The sequence below is a fragment of the Synchiropus splendidus genome, chromosome 1, assembly GCF_027744825.2.
Source record: "Synchiropus splendidus isolate RoL2022-P1 chromosome 1, RoL_Sspl_1.0, whole genome shotgun sequence".
NCBI lineage: Eukaryota > Metazoa > Chordata > Actinopteri > Syngnathiformes > Callionymidae > Synchiropus > Synchiropus splendidus.
This window is the reverse complement of record NC_071334.1, coordinates 47,154,476-47,178,796: the sequence shown is the minus strand read 5'-3', so window position 1 is coordinate 47,178,796 and position 24,321 is coordinate 47,154,476. Positions and strand designations below refer to the sequence as shown.

At 43.4% G+C, this 24,321-nt stretch overlaps 4 protein-coding genes across 5 annotated transcripts; 1 reads left to right on the top strand and 3 right to left on the bottom strand.

The window, feature by feature from the left end:
- The first annotated feature begins 299 nt into the window (after nucleotides 1–299).
- On the top strand, nucleotides 300–9,919 carry st6galnac6 (ST6 (alpha-N-acetyl-neuraminyl-2,3-beta-galactosyl-1,3)-N-acetylgalactosaminide alpha-2,6-sialyltransferase 6). Its single transcript, XM_053853778.1, has 6 exons — nucleotides 300–375; nucleotides 612–680; nucleotides 2,173–2,367; nucleotides 4,368–4,780; nucleotides 4,916–5,023; nucleotides 6,596–9,919. Exons 2-6 carry the CDS (start codon nucleotides 663–665, stop codon nucleotides 6,780–6,782), a joined length of 921 nt encoding a protein of 306 aa, XP_053709753.1. The 5' UTR covers nucleotides 300–375; nucleotides 612–662; the 3' UTR covers nucleotides 6,783–9,919.
- A 1,439-nt stretch (nucleotides 9,920–11,358) lies between these two features.
- spout1 (SPOUT domain containing methyltransferase 1) lies at nucleotides 11,359–15,954 on the bottom strand. Its single transcript, XM_053853724.1, has 12 exons — nucleotides 15,746–15,954; nucleotides 15,624–15,663; nucleotides 15,152–15,265; nucleotides 14,930–15,089; nucleotides 14,764–14,853; nucleotides 14,530–14,579; nucleotides 14,289–14,419; nucleotides 14,145–14,217; nucleotides 13,982–14,080; nucleotides 12,091–12,193; nucleotides 11,613–11,760; nucleotides 11,359–11,535 (listed from the first exon to the last, which is right to left on the bottom strand). The coding sequence occupies exons 1-12, from the start codon at nucleotides 15,791–15,793 to the stop codon at nucleotides 11,470–11,472; spliced, it is 1,122 nt and encodes a 373-aa protein (XP_053709699.1). The 5' UTR covers nucleotides 15,794–15,954; the 3' UTR covers nucleotides 11,359–11,469.
- A 77-nt stretch (nucleotides 15,955–16,031) lies between these two features.
- On the bottom strand, nucleotides 16,032–21,685 carry kyat1 (kynurenine aminotransferase 1). Of its 2 annotated transcripts, XM_053853723.1 has the most exons (13): nucleotides 21,544–21,685; nucleotides 21,408–21,472; nucleotides 20,538–20,685; nucleotides 20,090–20,239; nucleotides 19,935–20,021; nucleotides 19,156–19,281; nucleotides 18,949–19,069; nucleotides 18,059–18,135; nucleotides 17,906–17,995; nucleotides 17,659–17,845; nucleotides 17,381–17,457; nucleotides 16,916–17,002; nucleotides 16,032–16,727 (listed from the first exon to the last, which is right to left on the bottom strand). In XM_053853723.1, exons 1-13 carry the CDS (start codon nucleotides 21,604–21,606, stop codon nucleotides 16,668–16,670), a joined length of 1,338 nt encoding a protein of 445 aa, XP_053709698.1. In that variant the 5' UTR covers nucleotides 21,607–21,685; the 3' UTR covers nucleotides 16,032–16,667. The 2 variants fall into 2 exon arrangements, with proteins under 2 accessions (XP_053709698.1, XP_053709697.1); XM_053853722.1 differs by lacking the exons at nucleotides 16,032–16,727; nucleotides 16,916–17,002 and having other exon boundaries at nucleotides 17,015–17,457.
- Nucleotides 21,686–21,961: 276 nt separating this feature from the next.
- On the bottom strand, nucleotides 21,962–24,310 carry surf6 (surfeit 6). The gene is made up of 4 exons (XM_053880000.1): nucleotides 24,132–24,310; nucleotides 23,673–23,864; nucleotides 23,528–23,598; nucleotides 21,962–23,387 (listed from the first exon to the last, which is right to left on the bottom strand). The coding sequence occupies exons 1-4, from the start codon at nucleotides 24,220–24,222 to the stop codon at nucleotides 22,695–22,697; spliced, it is 1,047 nt and encodes a 348-aa protein (XP_053735975.1). The 5' UTR covers nucleotides 24,223–24,310; the 3' UTR covers nucleotides 21,962–22,694.
- Nucleotides 24,311–24,321: the final 11 nt, after the last annotated feature.

Genomic DNA, 24,321 nt, shown 5'->3' with positions numbered 1-24,321 from the left:
TCAAATATATATTAGCAATCAAATTGTTATCACTTTACTTAAAAGGTAATAATTCTGGCTTTTTATTTTGTTGTTGTTGTTTTTGGCTTTTTGACATACAAATTTGTGAACTTGAGTTGTTAACATTTGTTAACAAAACAGCTGGTACAGTTGAACCACCTTATTTATTCAGGACATATACTCGACAGATGGCGCTTCAGTTATTAAATGAAGAATATAGATGAATAAACGAACTGTTTTGGCCGCGGTTGTCACGGATACACAAGCCCCGCCCCCTCCCACACTGCGCCTGCTGCAGTCAGAACGTGCTGATGACGTCACGGTGGTGCAAGAGGATGGGGCGCCAGATACAGCAACATTACCGGCCGTGAGACGGTAAAAAAAGCAGATTTTCACTCTCGTATTGAACACAGTTCACTCGTCATTGCCAGTCTAATGTTGCACGAATCGCATATTGAAAGCGCGGGCCTGCTATTTAGTGCATGTGGTGTTCATTTTGGATTGTGTTGCTCTGAGCTTGTGCACATTTGAAATTAGCATTTAGCAAAACGTCTGTTAGCGCTAGACACTCGAACATGAAGACGGCATTAAGTGTGTGTATTTCTTGGCAGGTATGATGACAAAGAGTCACAGTCTTGCGAGTCTCCGGTCTGAACTGAAGAATGAGGCTCTCTGGGAAGGTAATACACTAAAAACCGCCCCACCACCGATCTGCCTCAAACAGCACTGCTCACGTTAAGTTCGGGACATCGTCATTTACATGAGTGCTTTTTTTATGTGCTCTGAATTTGAACGGCATAAGTTTGATATTACTTTTCATCAATGAGAAGAAACAGCTTTTTCATGCAATAGAACTGATTCATTACTCTTGATTTCTTTTGTGATCAACAACCATATTTAATCTACGTACACGTAAACAAATCAAAATCTTGTGAAATGACTTGAAACCATGTGATCATGGCAAATGTATTTATTTGTCATCGAAAAGTACAACTAGCTGCAGAACAAGGTGCAAGTCATGAAAAAAGGAAAAAAATACACTTGATGCAAACTAAGTTATAGAATAAATATAATAAAACCATGTCTAAATATCATAAAATAAAAATAATATATTCTATTTAACCTCCAATGAAGATATAAGTAAAGTAAGTATCGCCATAAAATGTTTTTCAAAACAGCTTCAACAGGTGAACAGTTTTTACTGTTGGGGGACAACATCACTTTATCATTTTTTCTTTTCAAGAATTTCTCAATAGTTGGTTCACTATCACAGATTTGCAGCTCTCAAGTCAATGCAGTGACACACTGCTGCCACCATATGTGGCTAATGTATTAAAACTGAGCGTCTTGCAGTCGTCATGGCCCTAAGGTGTAAAACAAAAAATACTTTTAGCTGCCCTCAAGGAGGCGCTCGCGGCCCAACCATGGGCCCCGGCCCTATGGTTAAGAATCACTGCAGTAGACCACTGCTGCATTGTCCAGGTCACATGGTCTTGCAACCCATCCTAACGGTCACGACGGCGTTTTGGTGTCAAAACACTGGTGCCTCCCTATTAGATTCCAAAATGAAAAACTGAAGTGATACTAACATTTTATGTATGAAATCCACGGAGGAGCTCACGACATCCCTAACTTGTTGTCAGTAGTGTGTATCAAAAGTAAAGAAGTCAAGAATCACTAAGACACGGTCTCTTATTTTCACTCACCATCTCACACACCAATGATTGACAGTTGACAGAACACAGTTGATAATGCTACAAACACAAGGTTGTATTTGCGTTGTCTGTGATAGATGCATGATAATACAACATGGAGAATGACATGAATTTAGAGACACTGTATTGCAGAGTTTCAGCGAGTCTGAGAAACTGACCTTACTGTGTGTTGAGCTGACACACTGCTGTTCTGTACTGAGAGAAAGGCCGTTCTGACTCATTCACATCTGAACAAGTTGATCATTGTAAAAGATCATGGCAGGAAACAGTTTAGTGAGCAAGCAGAACTGAATCTCCCCATATGAATATGAACCAAAGTGTGGCTGATCATAGATTCTGTGATCACTTTTCTAAGCGATCCCTTTGTTGCGATTTCCCGCGTGGTGATTTTAGAATGTAAAAGTAACAACAGTTGATGTGAAATGCTTGTTCTCACTGCCGTCTGATGCGTGCTCAGCCCCAGCAGAGCCATGGGGCCGTCATCTTTGCCGCTGCCTTCATCTTAATGACCCTCCTCATCTTCTACGGCTCCAACAACGTCCACGACACCACCCACGCCCCGTTTCACATGTCCGTAAGCCAGGCTCCCAAGAACACCGACCTGAAGAAGTGGGCCGGAAAAACTGGCTATGTGTCGGTTCACGGTGACAAGGTACCAGTTCTCCGCAGTATTTTCTGTTCTCCATGTGGCTGATTAAAGTGTCACGTTGCTTTTTGTCTGTTTTTCTTCACATTCCATTGTCGTCTTTGTTTTTTAATCCCCCACCCGTGCTGTGTATTGATTTTGCATGCATGTTTTCTGCTTTGATTTGAAGCACCACAATAAAATGGCCCGTGAACACGAATGTCAGCGTTTCCTCTTGTTGCATCCCAGCTGGCCGGCTATGAATTTATTTACCTCAAATAGATTTTGGATGTGGGTGTTTGCTTCAGCTGTGCAGCGCTGGGTGAACTTCAGCACCATGTGTCCCAAATAGATAAACAGATTGTTGAGTAAGGGAACTCTGACATGCACATAAAAACTGATGCCACGCCAGGTCAGTTTAGGACACAGAGATTAAAGAATAGAATGTTACATTTTTGTGTCTGTTGGAGATTCTCTTTTCGTCCACAGTGCTTTCTTTTCAGACATCTTGTATTTATTTAATGGCAAATTCTCTGAAGAGAGTCTCAAAAAGGTGGTCAGAGCTTTGACACCAAAAAGGTGTAATAGATCACAAGTTCAACATGATTTTTTTTTGTAATGGTGTCACATTTAAAAACATACACGTACACACAGAGTATATATCGCTTCATCTTATTTAAATCATTTAGTCCGCTAAATAAACCGGAAAAATTGTAGCATGATAAGGAAAGGAAAAATTATCACGTGAAAAGGAAATAGATGGTCTCAACTCAAGATATTGCTTTTTTGGGGGGTATAATGGGATATGAAAACTGAAAAAAAAACATCCAGAGCAAATAGTTAAACTTAACCATAACTCTTAACTAAGAATTACAATAACCGAGTTATTACTCAAATTGAGGCTTGAACTTGTGAGGACCAGGCTAAACGTCCTCATAAGATGTTGTTTTACCAAAGATTGGTCTTCACAATGGTGGCATCACACTGGGTGAAAACTACTATACAGTGGAGTCCTCTGTCTGGTCTGCCTGTTTGTGTGTGTGTATATATATATATATATATATATATATATATATATATATACACACACACACACACACAAATACATAGGTTCAGGGTTCAAATCCAGCTGTGGACCTTCCTGCAGGAAGTTTGCATGTTCTCCCTGTGTGCGTGTGGGTTTTCTCGGGGTACTCCGGTTTCCTCCTCCCGCAGCCCATAGACATGCTCAGTAGTTGGACACTCCAAAATTGGCCCTCGGTGCGTGTGTATGTAAACGGTGTGTATCCCCTGCGATGGGCTGGCGACCTGTCCAGGGTGTATTCCTGGCTCTCACCTATTGACCACTGGGATAGGCTCCTGCACTCCCCGCAACACTGAACAGGACTAACTGACAATGGATGTACATACAATATAGTTTATACATGATCATATATATATATATATATATATATATATATATATATATATATATATATGCAGATGCATACAGTACATAGACAAAGTGCTTGGATATAATGTTTCCACAGGTATAACTTCTACTGAAAAAATTCTAAGACAGAATCAAAAGGCATTGTGATGTTGTTAAGCTTATTGCACATGGTTATTGAATGTTTTATAATCAATAGTTCATATGTTTCTGACAGTTGACTAGATGTTTCATGCTTCAGGCTCTCAAAAGGGTCTGTGCAAGGGAAGGCCCACGAGTGGGTGAGAGGGTAAGGTCCAGTGTGAGGTGAAGGGATTCTATTGCAACGCCAGCTTTTAATCCCTCTGTTAGCGCTGGTTCAGTTATTCAGGTCAGTGAAGAAACTGCCTTGCACTTGTTTCATGACAACTATCCGCAACAGTTCTTTTATTTATACTATTATGATGGTGAGTAAGGTCCAGTAGGTGTTGCTCAAAATGTTCCTTCAGCTCAAAATACTTAGTAGCTTCCGACAGTGAAAGCCTCTCAATCCGCCCGGTGTCTCCATGCTGCTGTCCAAAAGCCTTTACCAGCATTTAACATCCTGCTCTGTTTCCAGAACATGAACCTGCACTGTCACAGCTGTGCTCTGGTGACCAGCTCCAGCCACGTGCTGGGCACTGAAGCTGGCGCCGAAATTGACCGAATGGAGTGCGTGATACGGATGAACGATGCTCCCACAACTGGGTACGAGACCGACGTGGGCAACCGGACGACCCTGAGGGTGGTGGCCCACTCCAGCGTGTTCAGGGTGTTGCGGAAGCCCAAAGAATTCCTTCGCTTCTCGGAGAGAAGTCCGGTGGTCATTTTCTGGGGTCCCCCGAATAAGCTGAGCAAGGACGCCAAGGGAACCTTGTACAGGCTGATCCAGAGAGTCGGCATGACTTACAGCAACGTGTCCTTCTTCAGTGTGGAGCAGAACAAGATGAGGAGGTTTGACAGCCTGTTCCACAAGGAGACGGGACGAGACAGGTGGGCAGGAAGAAACTTTTCATTACACTAAAATGAATACGAAAAATAAACGTGATCGTTTCTTTAGCTGAAGCTTCAATTTGGGGTAGATGAATTGCGAACGCCATCCCTAAAGGCCAGTCCTTTCCTTCTCAGGCAACAGTCCCACTCATGGCTGAGCACCGGCTGGTTCACCATGGTCATCAGCATCGAGATCTGTGACAACGTTGTCGTTTATGGGATGGTCCCACCCAACCACTGCGGGTGAGTAAACGTGACCGAGAATCCCTAAAAAAAATCATCTCATATGACAGCTGTTGCTTCTGTACACCGCCCAACATACAATAAAGATGGTAGTTAGAGTTTGCGTTCATGCTGCGTCACACTTTTATTCCACTACAAATAAGGATAATCCCTATTGTATTTATAAACATTGGGTGACTGGACCATCTGGTCATGTGACTGGGCACTGGCTTCACTGTGTGAGGAGTGCAGTGTATTGCAACCCTGGTCTGCTACTCTTTTTGTATTGTACCTGTGTTCAATAGAGGCCATGGGGATGGAGGTTGTTTTTAGACAAGAGAGTAGAATGTTCAAGTGTAACCAATAGGGCTGTGTATTGGCAGGTAATCCTGCGATACGATACGTATCTAAATACCGGCGTGGTGATACGATACATTGCAATAGCTTGTAGCGGGACTCTGAGACAGAGAGCACTGCATTTATGGAAGTTTCCACTCCGGACCTTTTCAATCGTTTCGGATTCAGGTAGCTGACGAACACCGCAAACAGCGCCAAGCTCCAAAACAGTGACGGATCCAGTTCTTTTCGTTGCTGTACGGACACCTGAGAAAGGCTGCTCATCTAGCTGGGGGAAATTCATGATTATTTCTCGTGCAATTAGCATTGCGTTCCGAATGTCACGCTCAGACCGGCGGGTGTTGCTAAGCGTCCGCCTGCTGCTGAGGACCCAGCGGTCTCACTTTCATGAGCCCGGAAAACTCTCTGCGCACCGTCAAGTACTGGAGCTTTAAATGGCGTGTTTCATTTTAAGGCGCTTCTCTGCGCAGTATTTCCTGTGCATGTGCTGCAGGATGCAAACTTTACATGACAGATTGAAAGAATCTTCACAACAGACTGCTGCTTCACGGCTACTGCTGAGTGAGCAGCGAGTAGGCAGGAGTGGACGCGTCACGACCAGAGGGGCTTCATCAGAGCGCCGGCTGTCACCTGATCAGTTGTTGTGACCTGCAATGACAGGTAGTGATCATGATCGGTGACTGATCGATCGGAGCATCCCAAGTATTAAGTATCGATAGAGGCAACTAATATAATATATGACGCAATATTGCGATGTTTCAGCAAAAGCATTAATCCAATATGGCGTAATTTGAGTGTGTCAGTATCATCTTACTCACCCAGTTACCAAATAGAGGTTCTTAGATAAACTGTTTGGGATACAATGGAACGTGGGTAAATGACACCGACATTAACATTAAAACTAACTACCGTCCTCTTTCCTCAAGTTAAAAAAACAGCTGTAAAGTCATGCCCATGCTCTCACGTTTCCAGTTGCAAGACTTCTAAATATAGTCTGAAATCACAGCGACCTCCTCAGCTCGGTTTTGGGAGGTTGCTCCAAGGTCAAGATCTAAAGGTCACAGAGGCTTCTCAGTTACGGACTATGAATATCCAGAATAGATCTGAAACACACTCCACTTTTGAAACACGTGTATAAGTGGAGTCTGTTCCTTTTTCTGCTTGGTCTGTTAGTGGACATCTGCTCTAGCTATTTTATGATGTCACTGTAGTGACAGAGCCATGTCTGCTTTAAAGGAAAAGGTCTGTATCCAAGAAGATGCCCTACCACTACTACAAGCCCAGGGGTCCCGACGAGTGCGGCATGTATCTCACCAACGAGAACGGACGACGGGGGAACCACCATCGCTTCATCACTGAGAAGCAGGTGTTTGCTCGCTGGGCAAGGCAGTACAACATCACCTTCGTTCACCCGAAATGGTGAAGAGGTCAGACACCATGTTCAGAGAGCTCCTCGCTTCCCTCACGGCCATTTGGACTGGCTGGAGGAAGCCTGGCGTTGGATTGGAGGGCAGCATCACAGCTACTTCGGCAGCTATGCGACATCACCACTGTAAATAATCCAGGATGTCATTTGTACATGAGATTTTTATGCTTGGGATTTGCACTTCTGACTGCGACAGATTTATTGGAGCCGCTTGTTGGATGAAGCAGCATATTTTAGACAGGAGAGAGACTCGGATGTCGCAAGTTCCAGTTCATCCAACCATCATCACCACGGCATGTCAGAGCCGGTCGAGCTAACGTTAGCGCCTCCTAGCAAGAACTATATTCAGCTTGCATGTTTGATGAACTGAAACTCGAATTACACCAGAAACAGCAGGATCCACCGCTAGTGGAGGACAATGGCCGAGGTTCTTGCTGTCACTCACCACCATGCGAGCTTCCTGTTCAGCTTCTGGTGGAAGTTCCAGACTGAAGGTAGTACAGACATCAAAGCCAGAGTACAGCAACACAAGATAAACGTGTAAATATGATTTATGCTACAAGTTATGCTCTTGCTGCTTTACCAGTTACAGTGTCAACTAGATGAATCATGTCCTAAACATACACTGCAGTGTCAAAGAACAGTGGTCACCCATTTTAGAGTAAATTGCTTCCATAAACAACAATTATGGCGCTGCACAAAAACATTCATGAAAACTGCACGACAAAGGTTCTGTGGATTAAGTTGGTTTTTAAGCGTATTGACAACGGACAGGTTCATAGACAGCGGAGAACCACTCTCGCTCAACCAAAGAGCTTTTTCACACTCGTCCTGGATCGGAACTTTTACGTTCTGACGTTAAACAGTGACAACCCTGCTCAGATCGTGTGACGTCACCTGCGTCCTCTGCTGCACCTTAATCCTCACCCTCGGTCCTCAACCTCAAAGATGAAGAGCAAGGCCTGTTCCCGATTCTCAGGAAGTTGGGGAGCAAGATTGAGGACAACTTCTCTCTAAATTGTGACATTTACTGGCAGCTACCGAGGCATAGAAGAAGGAAAGAGTCACCAACGCGATCACTCAGTGAGTCATGTAGAGCAGCTATGAATTTCACTAGAATAATATAATATACAGGTAATTTATAAGGATAATAGTTTTTCAAATGCAAAATGTGCTTGCTGACCGAACACCAGCGGCTCAACACAAGTCAAAATTATTTTGACTTTCCCATGTCTCACAAGTTTGCTCCTCACTCGATCATTTCTCTGTTGTTGTCAACTATCGAGTGCAGCCTGCTCGGACCATCTTCAGGCCACTCCTCAGCCAATGTGCGGTTTACTGAAAGCTGCTTTTGCGCAGCGCTGCCCCCCACAGTCTGAGGATGCATCTGCATTTAAGGGATGTCCCATTTCAAAGTTACACACAGGCCTTGGGTTGAGGGTTAAAATTGTTCACCCTAACTTGTGTGTTAAAACGCAGCAGCTGGCATTTGGCCAAGATGCGGCATAAACGACGTTTCAAGCAAGGCTGCCATTTTGTAAACTTTAATGTTGAAAATTCAGCTTTTGATTTTGATGGGAAGCTACTCTATTGGTGAGGGGGCACAGCAGGTCCCCCTTACCAAGTGGAATGGGTTCTATAAACTTCAGAGTACCTTGATCCATACGTCCCTAACTGAACCAATGAAAGTGGAGTTGTAGTAAACAGCCATAGAGACACACAACACAGCACTGAGCTTGGAGCATACAGGTCTTGAATCTGGTGAGGTGAGTGAAGCTCAAACAAGAAAGGACTGCAGAGGAAATGTTACATGAGTTTGGAGGGGATTCTCCTGAAAAACCCTACTCTCCATCTTCCTTCACTATTTACTGTCAACATATCAATGTTTGAATGAACAACAAGAAGTTTGTCCTCACTGACATCTGATCTTGAGAAGGAGTCAACATGCTGGGCTCTCAAGAAAAGACCTAAAAACACCGACTGAATGCACTGAATGTCTGCAGTCCTTGACACTCAATGGAATCTCGTGATTAATATGTCTTGAATTATGTTGAAACAATTTACATTTGTGGATCGGGATTCATCTACAAGACATTTATGAATATATATATATATATATATATATATATATATAAAATTGACATGTGCAAGAATGGGCCTTATTCTGAAGTGTGATAATCTATCAACATAAATGTGCCTTACTGTCAGAACTCTTTTGAATAAGGCTCCAAGTGATCATGATTTCCAAAATATTTCACCCACATTACCTTCAGTTGCTTCGGAAGAGAGATTTTGAATTCAGAACCACTTCCATTGTGGTGCTTTGTTTTGTGTTGTCATCCAGGCTTCCACAGCATCGATGGAGTCCTCACACAACACAACTTATCAGCTGCTTCTTTAATAGTGTCCTGAATTATAGTGATATATATTCACATACTTTTTTGTCATCAAAATATAAAAAAAAAATCTGCATGTTTCTGTTGGAGTTCTGTCACAATTCGTAATGTTAGCCAGCCGAACCTTTTTGTGCGGTTCTGTGCTGCTTTTTAGCCCCTTAACATGTAACCGAGGGACGAAAATCCGGTAATGTTGATGTGTGTGGGTGTGTTTGAACTTTTTCAAGATCCAAGCAACACTCAAACATGATGAATCCACGAGCTGCTTTCATATAGTGCAAGAAATTTGTGTGGATTGTTTGCCCTGAAGGTTCCCAAAGGTGCCGGTGGATTGTGCTGTTCTGGACAGTGTCAAGTTCCGTCTCATCACGCTTCATTGACTTGACCTGGGGCAGGAAGTAGCACATGTCCTGAGTTCACAAACCTTTTGTCAATGGATAACGAATGTAAATTATAATTCTAGTATAATTACAACACAACAAATGTATACCACAGTGAACACACACACACACACACACACAATGTCTCACAATGATACGATCTCAGTGGTTTGTTCAAACATCCGCTCATGAATGTTTCATCTCTCCACACTGTGACGTCTCACCTCTGAAAACCGCTTGTTTCTGTTACAAACTGTCGCCTGATCAACTTGTTTACCTCGAGGAAATGTGCATGCGGGTCAAGGCCCACGTGTTTTGTCTTATTTGTGTAGCATTAAAAAGCCAGTTTCTGACTTTCGTGTCCTCACAAGACTGAAGTTTGACCACGTAGACAAAACACTGAAGAAATGTTGACTAAGTGTCGGACCACAACTGGGCGTTTGTTTTATTTCACTTCAGGATCTTAAAATCCTTCTTTGTTCAGCTGGTGTCTTGTTGACCTTTCGTCACTCATAACTTCAACACGTCTTCAAGTCTTTCGACAAGGAATGGCCGTGAGACAGCTCATTTTACTGAAGAACACTTCCTGGCACGCTCTCGCTAGATACCACAATTGATCATAAAGGCCATCTGCGCCAGCGTTTTTCAGCCGGGGTGCTGCGTGTGCCACCGGAAAATGATCCAGTTTCCCCTCATGTGTCCGGAGACAGAGGTGGGCGATATGATGACATGAAATCATGACACTTAGAAGGTGTTGAGGAGCAACCAAGGTGAGGAGATCACATGGATTCACTGACATTCTTTCTCTCCACTCTACTGTAGAGCTACAGTGTGTTGATGAAATTTTATCACTCCCGTCCAGGTAGACGTACATGACATACAGTTGCGTTCCTAGATAAAATGAGAAAAGAGAACAGAAGAGGGAGGAAAAAAAGCAACTCCCAAACTAGGATTGTGTGAGGGGGGGCAATAAGACCTCAGCACATGAGCAACACCAAAGACATAACAACATCACTCAAGGACTGCACATAATGTATGTGAGAGGGGGAAGGTTGTTGGGACGGGAGTAGTCCCAGTGCAGATATTGGTGGGGCAGCTGCCAAACAGCCTGCCATTCCTCCCTGAGAGGGATGGAGGCACGATAGGGGCCAAAGAAGGGGTTGAAAACAATGATGAAGAGTCAGTGATGGGAAGGGAGGAGGGGCCGGAGCGTCTTGTCTGCAAAACTTCCAGGACAGTTGAGCGACCTTTGGAGGCCGGTTGTGTCTAGGAGCCAATGAAGATAACTTGTTTTGGGTCAGGCTGATGCTGCAATTTTCCATCTGTCCTTGAGAATTATTCTTCTCGTTGCTTCATCTCCATCCCTCTATGAAATACAGTGCTGTTTGACCATGTTGCAGGATAAGATTGAAGCAAAGCATTTTTGCCTGGAGGTCATTGACGGGACATGAGTTGAAATGCTGAGTTACCTATTGTAACTTCAGTTCTATGAATACATGCGATGCCCTCTAACGGACTTTGCTATTGGTTACCTCCACTCCGAGGCCCCGCCTCGCGCCTTAGAGAGATTGGTTGGCTGTCCACCCAGGAAGCCTCCACCTCTTCCCATAAAACCACCCGTTCGCCTTTATGCGTCCTTTTGAATGCAGCCGTTGAACAGGGCCTTGCTGGGTGACTAGTAAGAGGGCATTGCACATTTTCATAGAACTGAAGTTACAATAGGTAACTCAGCATTGTGATGTGTGGTTCAAAAAAAGAGTAGCCAAACAAGAAATTGTTAAAACATTGAGCTTCCTTTATTGACCAGCAGGTGACATGGTTGCGTCGTGTTTCACAAGAGGAGCTTGACACGTTGACATTGTAAAAACACTATTTACAAAACGTTAACAGGAAAGTCACAGTCAGTCTTCAAGAATGTGAAAATACATCTGTGATTTTGCGTCTCAGCGCAGCCATGGAGATCAGTATGGCCTCCTGTGGAGAGAGACAGCTGTCGTGATGGTGTGGCTGAGAGAATGAGTGTGGGTCAGGCAAGTGTGAGTGAGGCTCACCTCCGTGCGGATGGTTCTGCTGCCCTGACCCGGACATGTATTGAGGTAAAGGTCAAACAAGACACTCGGGTCTGTCACATCCAGGTTCTGGTCCGCGTCAACGCTGGCCTCCAAACCTCGCAGACCCCCAAACACCACCAGAAGATGCCTGGAGGGACACAGGTGAGACTCATCGGGGGAAACTAGAGATCAAAGGTACATTCTTTACACGCAACTTCTGAACACAAACATGAGGCCTGGCATATGGTCGATACTCATGCTCAGCATCACTGAACACATAGAACATCAATGGACAAAAAGCCCTTTCAAACAACACAAAGATCGATATAATACACAAAGACAAACACAAATAAAAAAGACTGAATAAAGGCACAAACACAGAGACGCCACAACACAATGTTGAGCACAGAAAAGATAAGCTCACATGCACACATTTTCCACACAGTCACACAACTGAACACACTGAATCAGAACCCACTTGAAGGGAGAGAGCTGACTCTGGTCCACGTTGCTGCCCTTCTCTGAGGTCCCAACAGTCAGATCGTAGCCCTCCTCATACGGACTCTCTGAGAAAACGGCACCTGAAACATCACAGCTTGAATCTCACCAAACCTTTGTGAAACATCTCTGGGAACAGCCGTCTTATACGGACATATAGTTTGCACACTGCTAAAACAAATACTGACAGTAGATGATCCAAGAAAGAGAGCAAACAAACATGTACAAATAAGTGCAGTACTGCAGGTCAGTGATTCTTAACCATAGGGCCGGGGCCCATGGTTGGGCCGCGAGCGCCCCCTAGAGGGCTGCTAGTTTTTTGTTTTACACCTCTGGGCCGCGAGACGCTCAGTTTTAATACACTTGCCACATATGGTGGCAGTGGTGAGTCATTGAATTGGCTTGACAGTTGCATATCTGTGATAGTTAACAACTATGGAGGTGTTCTTGAAAAGAAAAAATGATAAAGTGATGGCGCCCCCAACAGCAAAAACTGTTCACCTGTTTTTAAAATGAATTTAAACAATTTATGGCGATACTCATTTACGCTTTACTTATCTACTTTAGTGTATTTAAGAAAAAATAGACATTTTATGATTTTTTTAGACAATTTATTATATTATTTTTTCCAAACTTTATTCATGGCGTACCGTTTTTTACCATTTTCAACAGTTTGCATCAAGTGTATTTTTATTTTCTTTTGGTAAATTTGATGAACATGACTTGCACCTGCTTCTGGTTGGACTTTTCGATGACAAATGCGCTAATCACATGGTTTCTGGTTTTGATTTGTTTACATGTGTGATTATCGAAAACAAATGAAATCGGTCATTCAGAAATCAGTAATCACAGTCATGAATCAGTTCTATTTCTTGAATGGGCCCCGGACCCTTTTGTCCAGGAAAAGGTGGCCCCTGAGATCAGAAAGGTTAAGAACCCCTGCTTTCAGTGAGATAGTACAACAGTATTTAGCAGCAGTTTTTCACAATACATTGACATAGTGGTCAAGTGTAACAGAGTAGTAACGTTCTCAGGTATAATGCAGTTCTGTGGTAGTCGAGGTGCACCTGAGCATGTGTGGTATTCTAGCTGCCATAGCAGTGAAGTAGTGGTTGTGGTAGTAACAATGGTAGTAGGAGAGTTTGTGTTAACAGTTTTGTAAACATTTTCAGTGAACAACCATTGCTGCTGCTGCAAGTTGCCTGACCTGCATCTTCCTTCACCTCCATTCCTTTGGTGTGAAGGTGAAATAGATTTGAAGCGAAGACACTTGTTCACTGTTTAAGCTACAGTTGGTATAAATTCAAACCTTCATTGAACAACACATGATTTTACTTGACAGGTTTGTGACCAAAATCAGAACATGATTGAGGAATATGAGCCGCTATTATAGATGAGTAAAGAGGTCATACAGGTCTACTCAGGTGTTTTGTACACTGTTACGTGTGGCACTGTAAAAAAATAAATAAATAAAATAAAAAAAAAATAATAATAAAGTTCCAATTCTCGAGTTGGAAATGCGGCATAGGGCCCCTTTAAATGTTCCTCCTCCACACTAGGTTCACTTGAGGAGAGGTAGAAGACACTTGCTGGTTCCAGACACGAAAACTTACACAAAAGAAGGAGCATTACATGGAGACATTGTAAAATCTTTTTTGAAGCATAAACAACCTTTTTTTGTCTTTAATTCTTTTCATCGAATCCAATAAATGATTTGTAGTTAGTGTCACCGATTAGTCAAGCTTTTTTAAAGTTAAAGGAATCTCAATAAAATCCAGCAGGCGGTGTGGTGTTCCAGTGCCTCGTCCCGCTCAAGGCATCAGACCTGACCCGATAGTTTGGATAACCTTGTGAGTGACGGTGGAACTTACTGAGGCACGAGGCCAGGCGGACGCTGTAGCCCCAGTAGAGACCTCCTCGACTCCTCGGCACGTGAGGAGCCACCACCACTCCTTTGAAGACTTTGCTGTCTGAGAAGAGGAAATGAAAAAGTCCAGTGTGTCCACGAAGGAATCCTCCACAGCTGAGCCTCACCTGTGTTCTGCTGCTTGTTCAGCTGCACGGTGACTCTCAGCCCAGCCTGCAGCTGCTTATCGATCCGGACTTCCTGTCGGAGCAGACGTCACTTTAACCGCCGTCATCGACAACATCCACGCAGACAGGAATGACCGTTTCTACCTTCCTCATCCCGCAGTTGACAAATGAGCCTTTTCCACTTTTGGTCGGTCGATCCACGACGACTCCCTCTCTGTAATCCGACTGCTCGTCCATCCTCATGTGGTGAGGACTGTCCAGCGGGTTGCACAGCCCTGAACAGATGAGACTTCTGTGACAATCCTTTCAAAGTCATCGTCATCGCTGCACCAGCAAGTTTGAAGCCAACTTCCAGGAGACAGTTTCTTCTCTGCTCCATATTCACCTGCATACTGAAGGTCTTTGTGCATCGGGAAAAAAGACTTGCGGAGGTACCTGGAAACAAGACGGCAAAACCTTCAATCCTGCGTTTGCCTTCAAAACGCTGACATCACAGTCGGACATTTCATTTCTGAACACTGAGAGAGTCTCGTGCACTTGTTTTGAAGCCACTGTATGAAACAACTTGATAAAGGAGGGAAACAGTGAGAGCTAAATACTAGTAGACGCTTCTACGTACTGTGGACATTCCAGGTACTGCAGGACTCGTGCCAGCTGTATGCAAGCGTGTCCTTTCTTTCCGACACCTTTGAATTCCCCTTCAACGCTCCTGTGGTAGAGTTCCGGGTGAATACTTTTACCTTCTCCACACAATAGAAGCATCACCAGGACTGAAAGGGACTGACTGGACGTCCTCTCCTTGTTCGTCGAACACCACAATCTCGTCGACGGAGAAGACCACGCAAGCACGAGCGATCTGCCCGGCGAGGTACGTGCGAAGTTCTGCAGACTGAGCGTTGTCCAGGACGGAACCAGGCAGCGCCACGCTCACGGTGTAGGCCCGTCCTGACATGAGCAAAGAGGTCAGAGTATTCCAAGAGTGAACCCCAAATTCAGGGCTGATTTACCTTTTGTTCTCTGACTCTCTTCGAGTTTTGCTCGTTCTTCAGCCTCTTGTTCTTTCTGCTTTTCCAACCGTTTGATCACCTTGGCTTCTTTCCGCTTCTTATCTGCTTCTTTAACTGAAAACATTTTTTAACAGGCATTGACTAGGAACTTTTCATTTGTGTTAAATATATTAAATATTTAGCAACGCAAGTCATTTTATCTTGTGCTGTAATAAGAAAAAAAGCCATTTTAATTTTCGTGTGGCTGAGTAAAGGTACACTTAAAGCATGAGACTGGATGGAAAATATCAAAACTTTATAGTGACAGAAGTAAACGAAGTAGCTTACTGAGCTGCTTATTATATTTAACGCAGATGAAATAACACGTTTAAAATAATTACTGCCATAAAACTTAATACAGCATGAACGAAGCAACTGCAAACCCACTTTCAAACCAAAAATTAGGGGGAAAAATAATTTAACATTTACTCACGTTCAGCTTTTCTTTTCTTCCAGTCTACTTTCACCTCCGACTAGAAGGACATTTGGATTGCAAAAGTTAGTACAGAAAATTGTGCGCTTGGTAACAAATCATGCGTTTTAATCTAGATTCACCTGAGGAAAAGACGCTTTGAAGCGTTTATTCCCCGGACTGGTGGACATCACCGCAGCACACGTGAAGCCTATTTACTTCCCGTCCGCTTCTTCTTCTGCGGGAGATTTAATCGACGCCAACGTGAACCTACTGACCCCTGCTGGAGAAGCTAGAAATTGCGATGCCGTTCGTGTGAGTTGTTTGAAAAGTTACTTATCTAACGCTATCAGTGGGAAAAAAATCGACCAAGGAGAAAGGTCAAATATAACATGGTCAAAAGGCAAATAAATGATTTGTAAAATACTATAATTTCACTGGAGAACATCTCGATAACCATGAGCACAAGTGTTTTACATTTAGTACATAGTAAACATAGGTTTTATTCAGTATTTAACAAGTAACGAGTGAAGGAGAAAATTTACATACTCATAGTCAAACAATTTCATTTTACCATTACTTGCATTTCTATTAACTTAAGCGTATGTTCCTCCCACAGATATGCTTCACTCGTTAAATACACCAGATTCATGCCATTTTTATTACCTGTTGTCACACATTTCTAAAATTCGAGTCAAACTATATGTACCCCGAACAAGACAGTAAGTTAAACAAAGTTTAAACAAAAAAAAAAGACATTTTTTGTTCACAGCTCCTTTGTTGTATTGAAACATCCTAATACTGTCATGTGAAACAAGACGGTCCAGTGACGGGACAAAACATAAAACAGTTGAATGAACCGATACGAGGAAGATGGACAAACAAAAAGCAGCATGACTCTTCAGGTGTGTATCCTTATCTTGCGGAAAGGCTGGTGGGTTAAAACGAAATTATGCTCAATAAAATCTTTCACACATTGATTTAAATAACCTGACCAAACGCTCAGATTGAATTACATTGTTAAAGTGCCTCACAGAGACAAATTTTCTGAAATCTGGACAGTGGTCACTTTTCTTGACTCCACTTCTTCAAGATCTCCTCTGCAGCGCTGAGAGTAGAGTCCTCCTGGAAGGTGGAGAGGACAAGCGTTACTGTCTTCTCAGAGCATGTTCACAGTGCAATGAGCAAACGCGACCAGCAGGTCACTTGTACAAACGGAGCCACTTGGTGAGTTAAAGGCCGATAACAGAAGCGCATGAAGAAACCGATACGGATAACAAAGCATAACCTGGACACTGACATAAGCAAATTACCTTGACGAAGCAGAAGCGAATGTATTTGTCGAACTCATCACGGTGCTCTGGGCTGTAGAAGGCACTGACAGGAATCGTGGCCAAACCCTGAGGAGAAGTTGGAAGTAGTAGAGTCTAAATAACCATGTCATGATCTGCATTAACTTACACAAAATCTTAAATACATTATCAATCTTTGGTCTGACAGTTTGTGTTCAATGACTTGGTTCCAATCTGACTTTAGTTTGTCTACACGCTGGCTGGGAAATATCTTCCCGGTGTGTGGCAGAGTAAATCTGCCACTCCTTAACCACACAGTGTGAGCGCCACCACTGGAGAAGCACTTGTGAATGTCAAAAAAACAAGGAAGCAAAAAGAATAGTGGTAGTTGGTGTTAGCTCTGGTTTCCTCTCCAAATAATTGTACTCTTGTCAGTCCATGTTTGTAGACTGGTGACTTCTGTCTCCCCTGAGGACCATCACTCACCTTCTCCTTTGTTAACCATTTCACAAATCTGTAGTCAAAGGGTTCCTCATTGCAGTTCCCGTCTTTGAGGTCCACATCTGTGAGGGAGCAGCAGAAGATCTAGTTGCTACCACTGTCAAACATCATTCAGGTGTCTCCCTCATTTGCCTTCTGTTTCCCCCAAAAATGTTTAATTTTACATTGTGAGGAGATGTGATGGAGGAGCAGCTGATGGAGAGACAGGTCTAATGGAGCAGCTCTTGAACATCAGACGGACTCAGGAGACAATCTGCACTTACTGACTGAGGACACGTCGACCACCATGAAATAGCCTCCCTCGGGCATGACGGGCGTCAAACCGATGCTCTGCAAACAGGAGGCCAGTTTCGTCCTCTTGTGTTGCAGCATCGCAGGGAGCTGCTGGAAGTAGCTCTCTGGAGACCCGAAGAGCTCATACTCCCTCTCGAACCCTCGAGCGACGGCCTCCTAGTGGACAAAAAGAGTCATCTCCTACATTCATCTCAGAAGAACGGGGCACGTGATCACCTGCGCCGCGGTGGGACAGTGGTAGACGGAGTTCTGGTGGACCACTCTCATGTGCTTGATGAGCTCCCTGGAGCTGATGACCCAGCCCACCTGTGGACACCAGGCGGGTCAACTCAAGGGTCAGTCTTAAAGCTGTCCAGCTCCCTGTCTTACCTTCCAACCTGTGGCACTGAACGTCTTCCCGCCGCTGCCCACGGTGATGGTCCGCTCCCACATGCCAGGCAGACTGGCTGACAAACACACCAGGGTTAACCCTTCCATGAGCTCAGATTCAGGCACCTGTCATTTCCAGGACATCTCTTCAAAACCACAAGAAATATTTTATACTGACTGATTCACCACCAACTGATGTTGCAGATGATGACTGAAATCGTTCATCTCTCTGACTGCAGAACAATTTCAAGAATATTTAATGTTGATAATGGGACAAGGATGTGAACGCTATTGCCACCTGCTGTCCCAGTGAAGACACTGTGATCAATGGTATTTTACAGCTAAAAAAATGATCAAATTAACTAGAAAAAATAAATCTCAGGCATTTATATTGAGTAAAATATATATATCTTTGTATCACATTTATGACAAAACACATTACAACACTAAAAACAAAACATGTCAAACAAAAGGGCGTCATTCACACCCACATTCTGTCAACATTAATTTTCTTTTTAAAGAAATGGTGGTTGTTATGGAGCAATTTTTCAAGGGTGAATAGAAATAAATCACTCATTTCATTCAGAAATCTGTCACTGTCATTATTAGATTTCTGACAGTTAAAATCCATGTCAGCAACGTCTGTTTTGTCACAGAACAGTTTCATTTTGGTGAACAATCTGATGAATATCGAACATGGACATTGTAATGTCTGATATCTATTTTTACAAAACAAGCCATCCATTATCACTGTTTGCAAATGAGCTCGGGAAATGAAGCCTCTCCATCTCCACCTTGCTCCCCAACATAACAAAAAACATAACATCTAAAACAAGCAGAACACGAGAACGCTAACATGGGGAAAGTGAAATCACACTTTCCCGACTCACCGATCTTCACATGCTTGGCTCCATCGTAGGTCAGCCACTCGTAAACTTCATCGCTAATGCAGAGCAGGTCGTGTTTGATGCACAGGTCCGCGATCATTTGGAGCTCCTCTGTCTTGTAAACCTAAAAAAACATGGTGGAAAAACAGCATTAAAACAAAGCTACATGTCTGCAGCAGCAGCAGCAGGAGCAGCAGGTCAACTCCTCACCTTGCCGAGTGGGTTGTTGGGAGTGTTGATGACGATGGCTTTTGTACGTGGTGTTAACTTACTGGCCAACTCCTCTGCTGACAGGACAAAGTCTCCGCTCGACAGCACCGCTTTTCCCTCAACTCTCTGCACACACATGCACCAAGAAACCCCTTCAAGAAAACTCAAGTTTTGTTCTGAGCAAAATCTCAAATGAATATTCCGGTGGCAAGGGGATGATTCTGAAATGTAGCTAGTTTGGGTGGTGGAGGGAAAGTAGCGAAGCCAGAAATAAAAAATAAACCTCAGTGGCTTGGTTCGGACATTTTCAAAACTCTTCTTTTTTTGTTTAACCAAAATGGTTTTAGATGAATTTCTAACCTCAACAAGTTTATAAGAAGTCCTTAAAGCCTTTGAAGAATTTAAGCATTCTTGCATGTCTGAGCACTCTGATTTCCTCCCACAGTTCAAAAGTACAAGCCTAGGGTGTCTGTTATTAGTAAAAAGATTGACCATTTCAATAGCAAAATATCAGCACCATGTCGTGGCACTATCGAGGGCATTAGCAAATTGATGGCGTCATTTAAAGCCTGAAAATACTAATCCATGAAAGGACACTAAATGCTATGAAGGAAAACATCCTTTTATCTTATCTATTTGTGGAGTTATGGCATAGAATTCAGGGCGGCCAACTGATCATTGACACATTTTTTTCAGCCTTGCCACTCCAAAGTGACCCTCTGATGTGGACATCTAGAAGCAAGACAGACACGGAAACAGCGAGAGAGACGCGTCCTCACAGGTCTGAGCGGCACGTACACCGCCGTCCCCCCCGCCATCTTCACCATGGGCTGGTAGCAGTCAAAAAACGGCTCCACGATGATCACCTGCAAGAAAGCTGATGTCAGACGCAGAGCTCAGGAGACTCAAGATGCAAGCGAGGATCAGGAGGCACCTCGTCCCCGTCATCGATCAGCGCCTGGAACGCACAGAACAGAGCCTGGTAGGCTCCCACAGAGACCAGCACGTCCTCAAAGGGGTCGATGTCACGTCCCACGATCCTGCTGAAGAACTTAGCCAGAATTTTCACCAGAGGCGGGTGACCCTGTGGATGAAGCATCACAATACTTTAGCTTCATTCAAACTCCAAACCACAATAGAAAAGGCGATGCCATGTGGTGGGAATTTTATACATGTCCCAGTCCAAAAGAAAAATTGAAGCAAATCCATCAAAATGTGAAAATATTAAAGCAAAACCATTCCGATGTAATGATTCAAATTAAGCTATTTCTGAAAAACCAAAACATTAAATACATATGAAGAGTTATTCATACATTTGCAATAGCATATAAAAAAAAATATCTATTGTTTATGAAACTCAATGTTCCACAGTTTCTACTCACAAAAGCCCTGGTATACTGGTGCATCGCTGGGCCTCCACCAACAGCCTGGCAGAAAGCATCTTGGACGAACTTGGGAGGCGAGAAGTCAGGAAAGCCTTGACCCAGGTTCACCGCTTTGTAGTCGGCTGCCAGCTGAGTGAATTCAACCCTGTTAATAGACAACAGCTCCACTCAGAACTCCACTGACAAAGTTCAACAAACACTCTTCTCAGCACCTTCACATGGTTGATCAGCACCTCCTGTTATCGCAGCTCAAAGTAAAACAGGGGATTTAAAGGGGATGTTATCTTCAAGGAATTGCTAGTCACAAGTAGCTTCAAACAGCAACAATGAGCTCTTAAGTAGCCATTTAGAGGACTAGAAGGGAAACACTTGATCTAAAGGAAATACCTGTCTTAAATGCTTTTGCTGTATATGCCATTTCCCCCTTCTTCTACCGATATATTTCATTCCATTACTTTTTTTGCCCATCATTTATTTCTGTTTTTCCTCTTATATTAACTTTTTTTTCGAAAACGTTTCTATTTACTCACCTCATGTTTGTACTTTGTATTTTAATGTTCTGTCATCATTAGTGAGGACTCACTAACGCACGCTCGTTTCAACAATACTGTAACTACGTGACATGAATATACTGTACATCAAAGAAACCTTGCTCCACATCGCGTCTGACTTCGCTCCCAGTGAGAATCACACTCGCTCTTCACCTGACCACGGTTACGAGCGTTGAAGTAATGGCTGCGTAACGGACTTCATACGTACAGACAAGCCTGTCTTGACCGTTTCCACAGTTCAATAGTAACTGAAACCAACCCCTCCGTGGCTGTGGGTCGGATATTTCCACACTAGATCTGCATGGCTTTCACTTACCAGACGTTTTTATCGACTCCCTCCAGCCGCCTGGTGTGGATTCTGTGAGCCATGACGACCGGAGTCTAAAGATCGTGGACAGCGAAGCTATAAAAACACTGCTACAATGAAGCTGCGTCGACTCACTGTACAGTACCTTATGAATACTTGTACACCGTCGCACAGCCGGACTACAAAGATTCCTGACCACAACATCCATTCATTGAAGGAACTTGTGGAGCAGATTTGTATTTGAGGGGAAACTGTTTTGATGTTATGCAGACTCGTCTACTCCGTGCCAACTTCCGGCTGGGGGCGTGGCTACATTAAATAAACAACAAGGACAAGCCTTTCAATAAATATGTATTAAATATATATTTAATAATACGTATTTGCATATGAGCGGCGTGAGATTTTTATTTAATTGAAGTGCCATGAACATATTCATATGCGCGACTTTGACCGACAGCTAAACAGTCCCGGTGCATTCTACACTCTACTTTTCTATCAAAAGTCTATTTAAACTGAGTCAGTATACAGCGATTTCCACGGAACAGGAAGTTAGCAGACATGTGTCTACCATCTGATTAGTCAATTAATATAGCAATAAAAAATTTAAATAAAGAAGAGACAAACACATCCATATACTGAACTTGACTTGAAGCTAAAGACCTCAAGTTAGAAACACTTCCATATTGTAAAGGGAGAGGTTAAACAAAAACTATAGAATTCAAATTAATACCATTTCTGTATGGGTCAGTCTGAAAGATAAGTAGTTCAAACAAAAAAAAAAAATTAAATAAAAAGTGTCTGCTGCGCGTTGAGGTTTATGTAAACTCTAAAGTGTATTGTCATCATGAGTACTAGACATTAATACTATGAATAACACTTATTTAGGATTCATTTTTTTAATCTTTCCAAAAAGTGTAATGACAGGTTTCAATTCATAATCGGATCTCATGGAGGAAAGACAGAAACAAAGACTAAACTTTGCTGGTTAGTTTATGAATGTTAAAAACATTTTGGCTGCCCTTCAGTGATTCATAGTCAGTCAACACACAAGGACCACGTGCCCAAACATGTTGCCACCCCAAAAGTCAGTGGAACAATTTGGAATTCATTCTCGTTCAGATTTTTTTTTTTTAACAGACTTGATCATCCCCAAGCAGCTGCTGCACACGTTTTCCCCAGTGCTGGTGTAATACCGCGCAGCAGGGGTCAGATGACAATGATAGACGAGGTCACAATGTTTGCACTAGTCGCCGTCTATTGACAAAGCCACTGCCTCCCATCTACCAGACTACAACTCTAGACTGATGCTTTCTTCAAGTCTTCTGGCAGCACCCTGCCCCTCTTCCTGGCCTTCTCCTTCTTCTTCTCCGTTTTAGCTCGCTTCCGCATCTGGATGTTTTTCCTCCTCTTGTCCTGCCTCTTCTGCATCTTCTCCAGAATGTTCTCACTGCGCTCGTTCCATCGCTTCTTCTTCTGCGCCTTCATCTTCTCCTTCCTCTTCAGGGAGGCTCGCAGCATGTCCTCATCGTCCTTGATTTTCAGCCCCTCGGCTTTGTACAGAGTGTTGGTCCACTTGATCTTCTCTTCCAACTCGCGAGCTTTCCCCTCATCCTTCTCTCTCAGCTGCTCCACCTTTGTCTTCCTCGCCTCCACCCGAGTCAGCAGCTGCTTGTAGTTCCTCCCGGTCAGTGGAGTGATTTTTCCCTTTGTGCTCTCCTTCTTTATCTTCTTTTTCAAGGCTTTGTCCACATATCTCTCCTCCACAGTCTCCACTTTGTTAAAGATGAGTGCGGTCTGGCTGCGTTTGGTTTCAGCAGGTTTGGGCTTCACCTCTTCCTCTTTGATCTCTGGCGGCTGCTCTTGTGCGGTCTCTTCGGCCATTTTTTTCATCCTGAACTCCTTCTTCTTTCTTTTCTTTCGCTCTCGTTCCAGCTTCCTCTTGGCTCGCTTGGCCTGGACCGCCTCAGATAATGCATCCTTAGGTGCTCCCTAAGAAGTAGCACACGTAATATTCATCCATACATACATTGCAGGAGCAGTTTTTTTAACTGTATGTTTTGTTTTTTTGGGTTCAAATTTCAACAAAACTCGAATCCAAACTTGTGCCGTCAGTTACTGCTCAGCCGTACCTGCCCTCTGGACTCTTCAATCTTCTCATGCAGCCTCTTTCGCAGGACATCAACAGTTGAGAACTTTACACCTGTGAGAGAGGAGGTATAAACTGAAACCGTTGACGTCACATTAACCTAGACTTATGTGTTTGAGCCCACATACATTCAGGGGTTTTTGCTGCCTTCGCGGCGACAGGTAGCGAGCCGTTCACTTTTTGTGTCGCCTGACCAGGTGACGGCTTCTTCTGTGGTATGGGATTCTGCTTGGGCTTGTTGCTCAGATTCTCTTTGGTAAGTTTCTTTTTTTTACCCTGTTTCTTCTTTGGACCACCATCATTTGGTCCTCTGTAAGGCACTACACAAACAAACAGCAATAAAATGACAACCAGTTACACAAAAATGGATGTTTTCAGTCTTGTCTGCTCCTGTCTGGAAATAGTTTTTAAAGTAAACTGAGAGACAATATTATATTTCGGTATATTTCTGCATCATAACTTTCGTTTTCATCAATCACAGAATTCAGAACTGCGCACATGCGCAACTGTTACAAGCGAGAAAGTCTTAAATTTACTTCACTCGGAGAGCACAGTGAGCAAAAGTCATCTTCACTATTTGGCCTCACCGAACGGTCTCTTCTTCGGTTCCTGCTCTCGGTTGGAAATCACTCGGCTGGCGAGCTTCTGAATATAAGAATCCCTTGCAGCCAGATCCATTTATAGTGGAAAACCCGCTGCTTTTAATGTTAAACTAACGAGCCGAAAAGACACACAGCTCCAAACACACGTGAAGGAAACTGGGGGCGGAACTTTTGA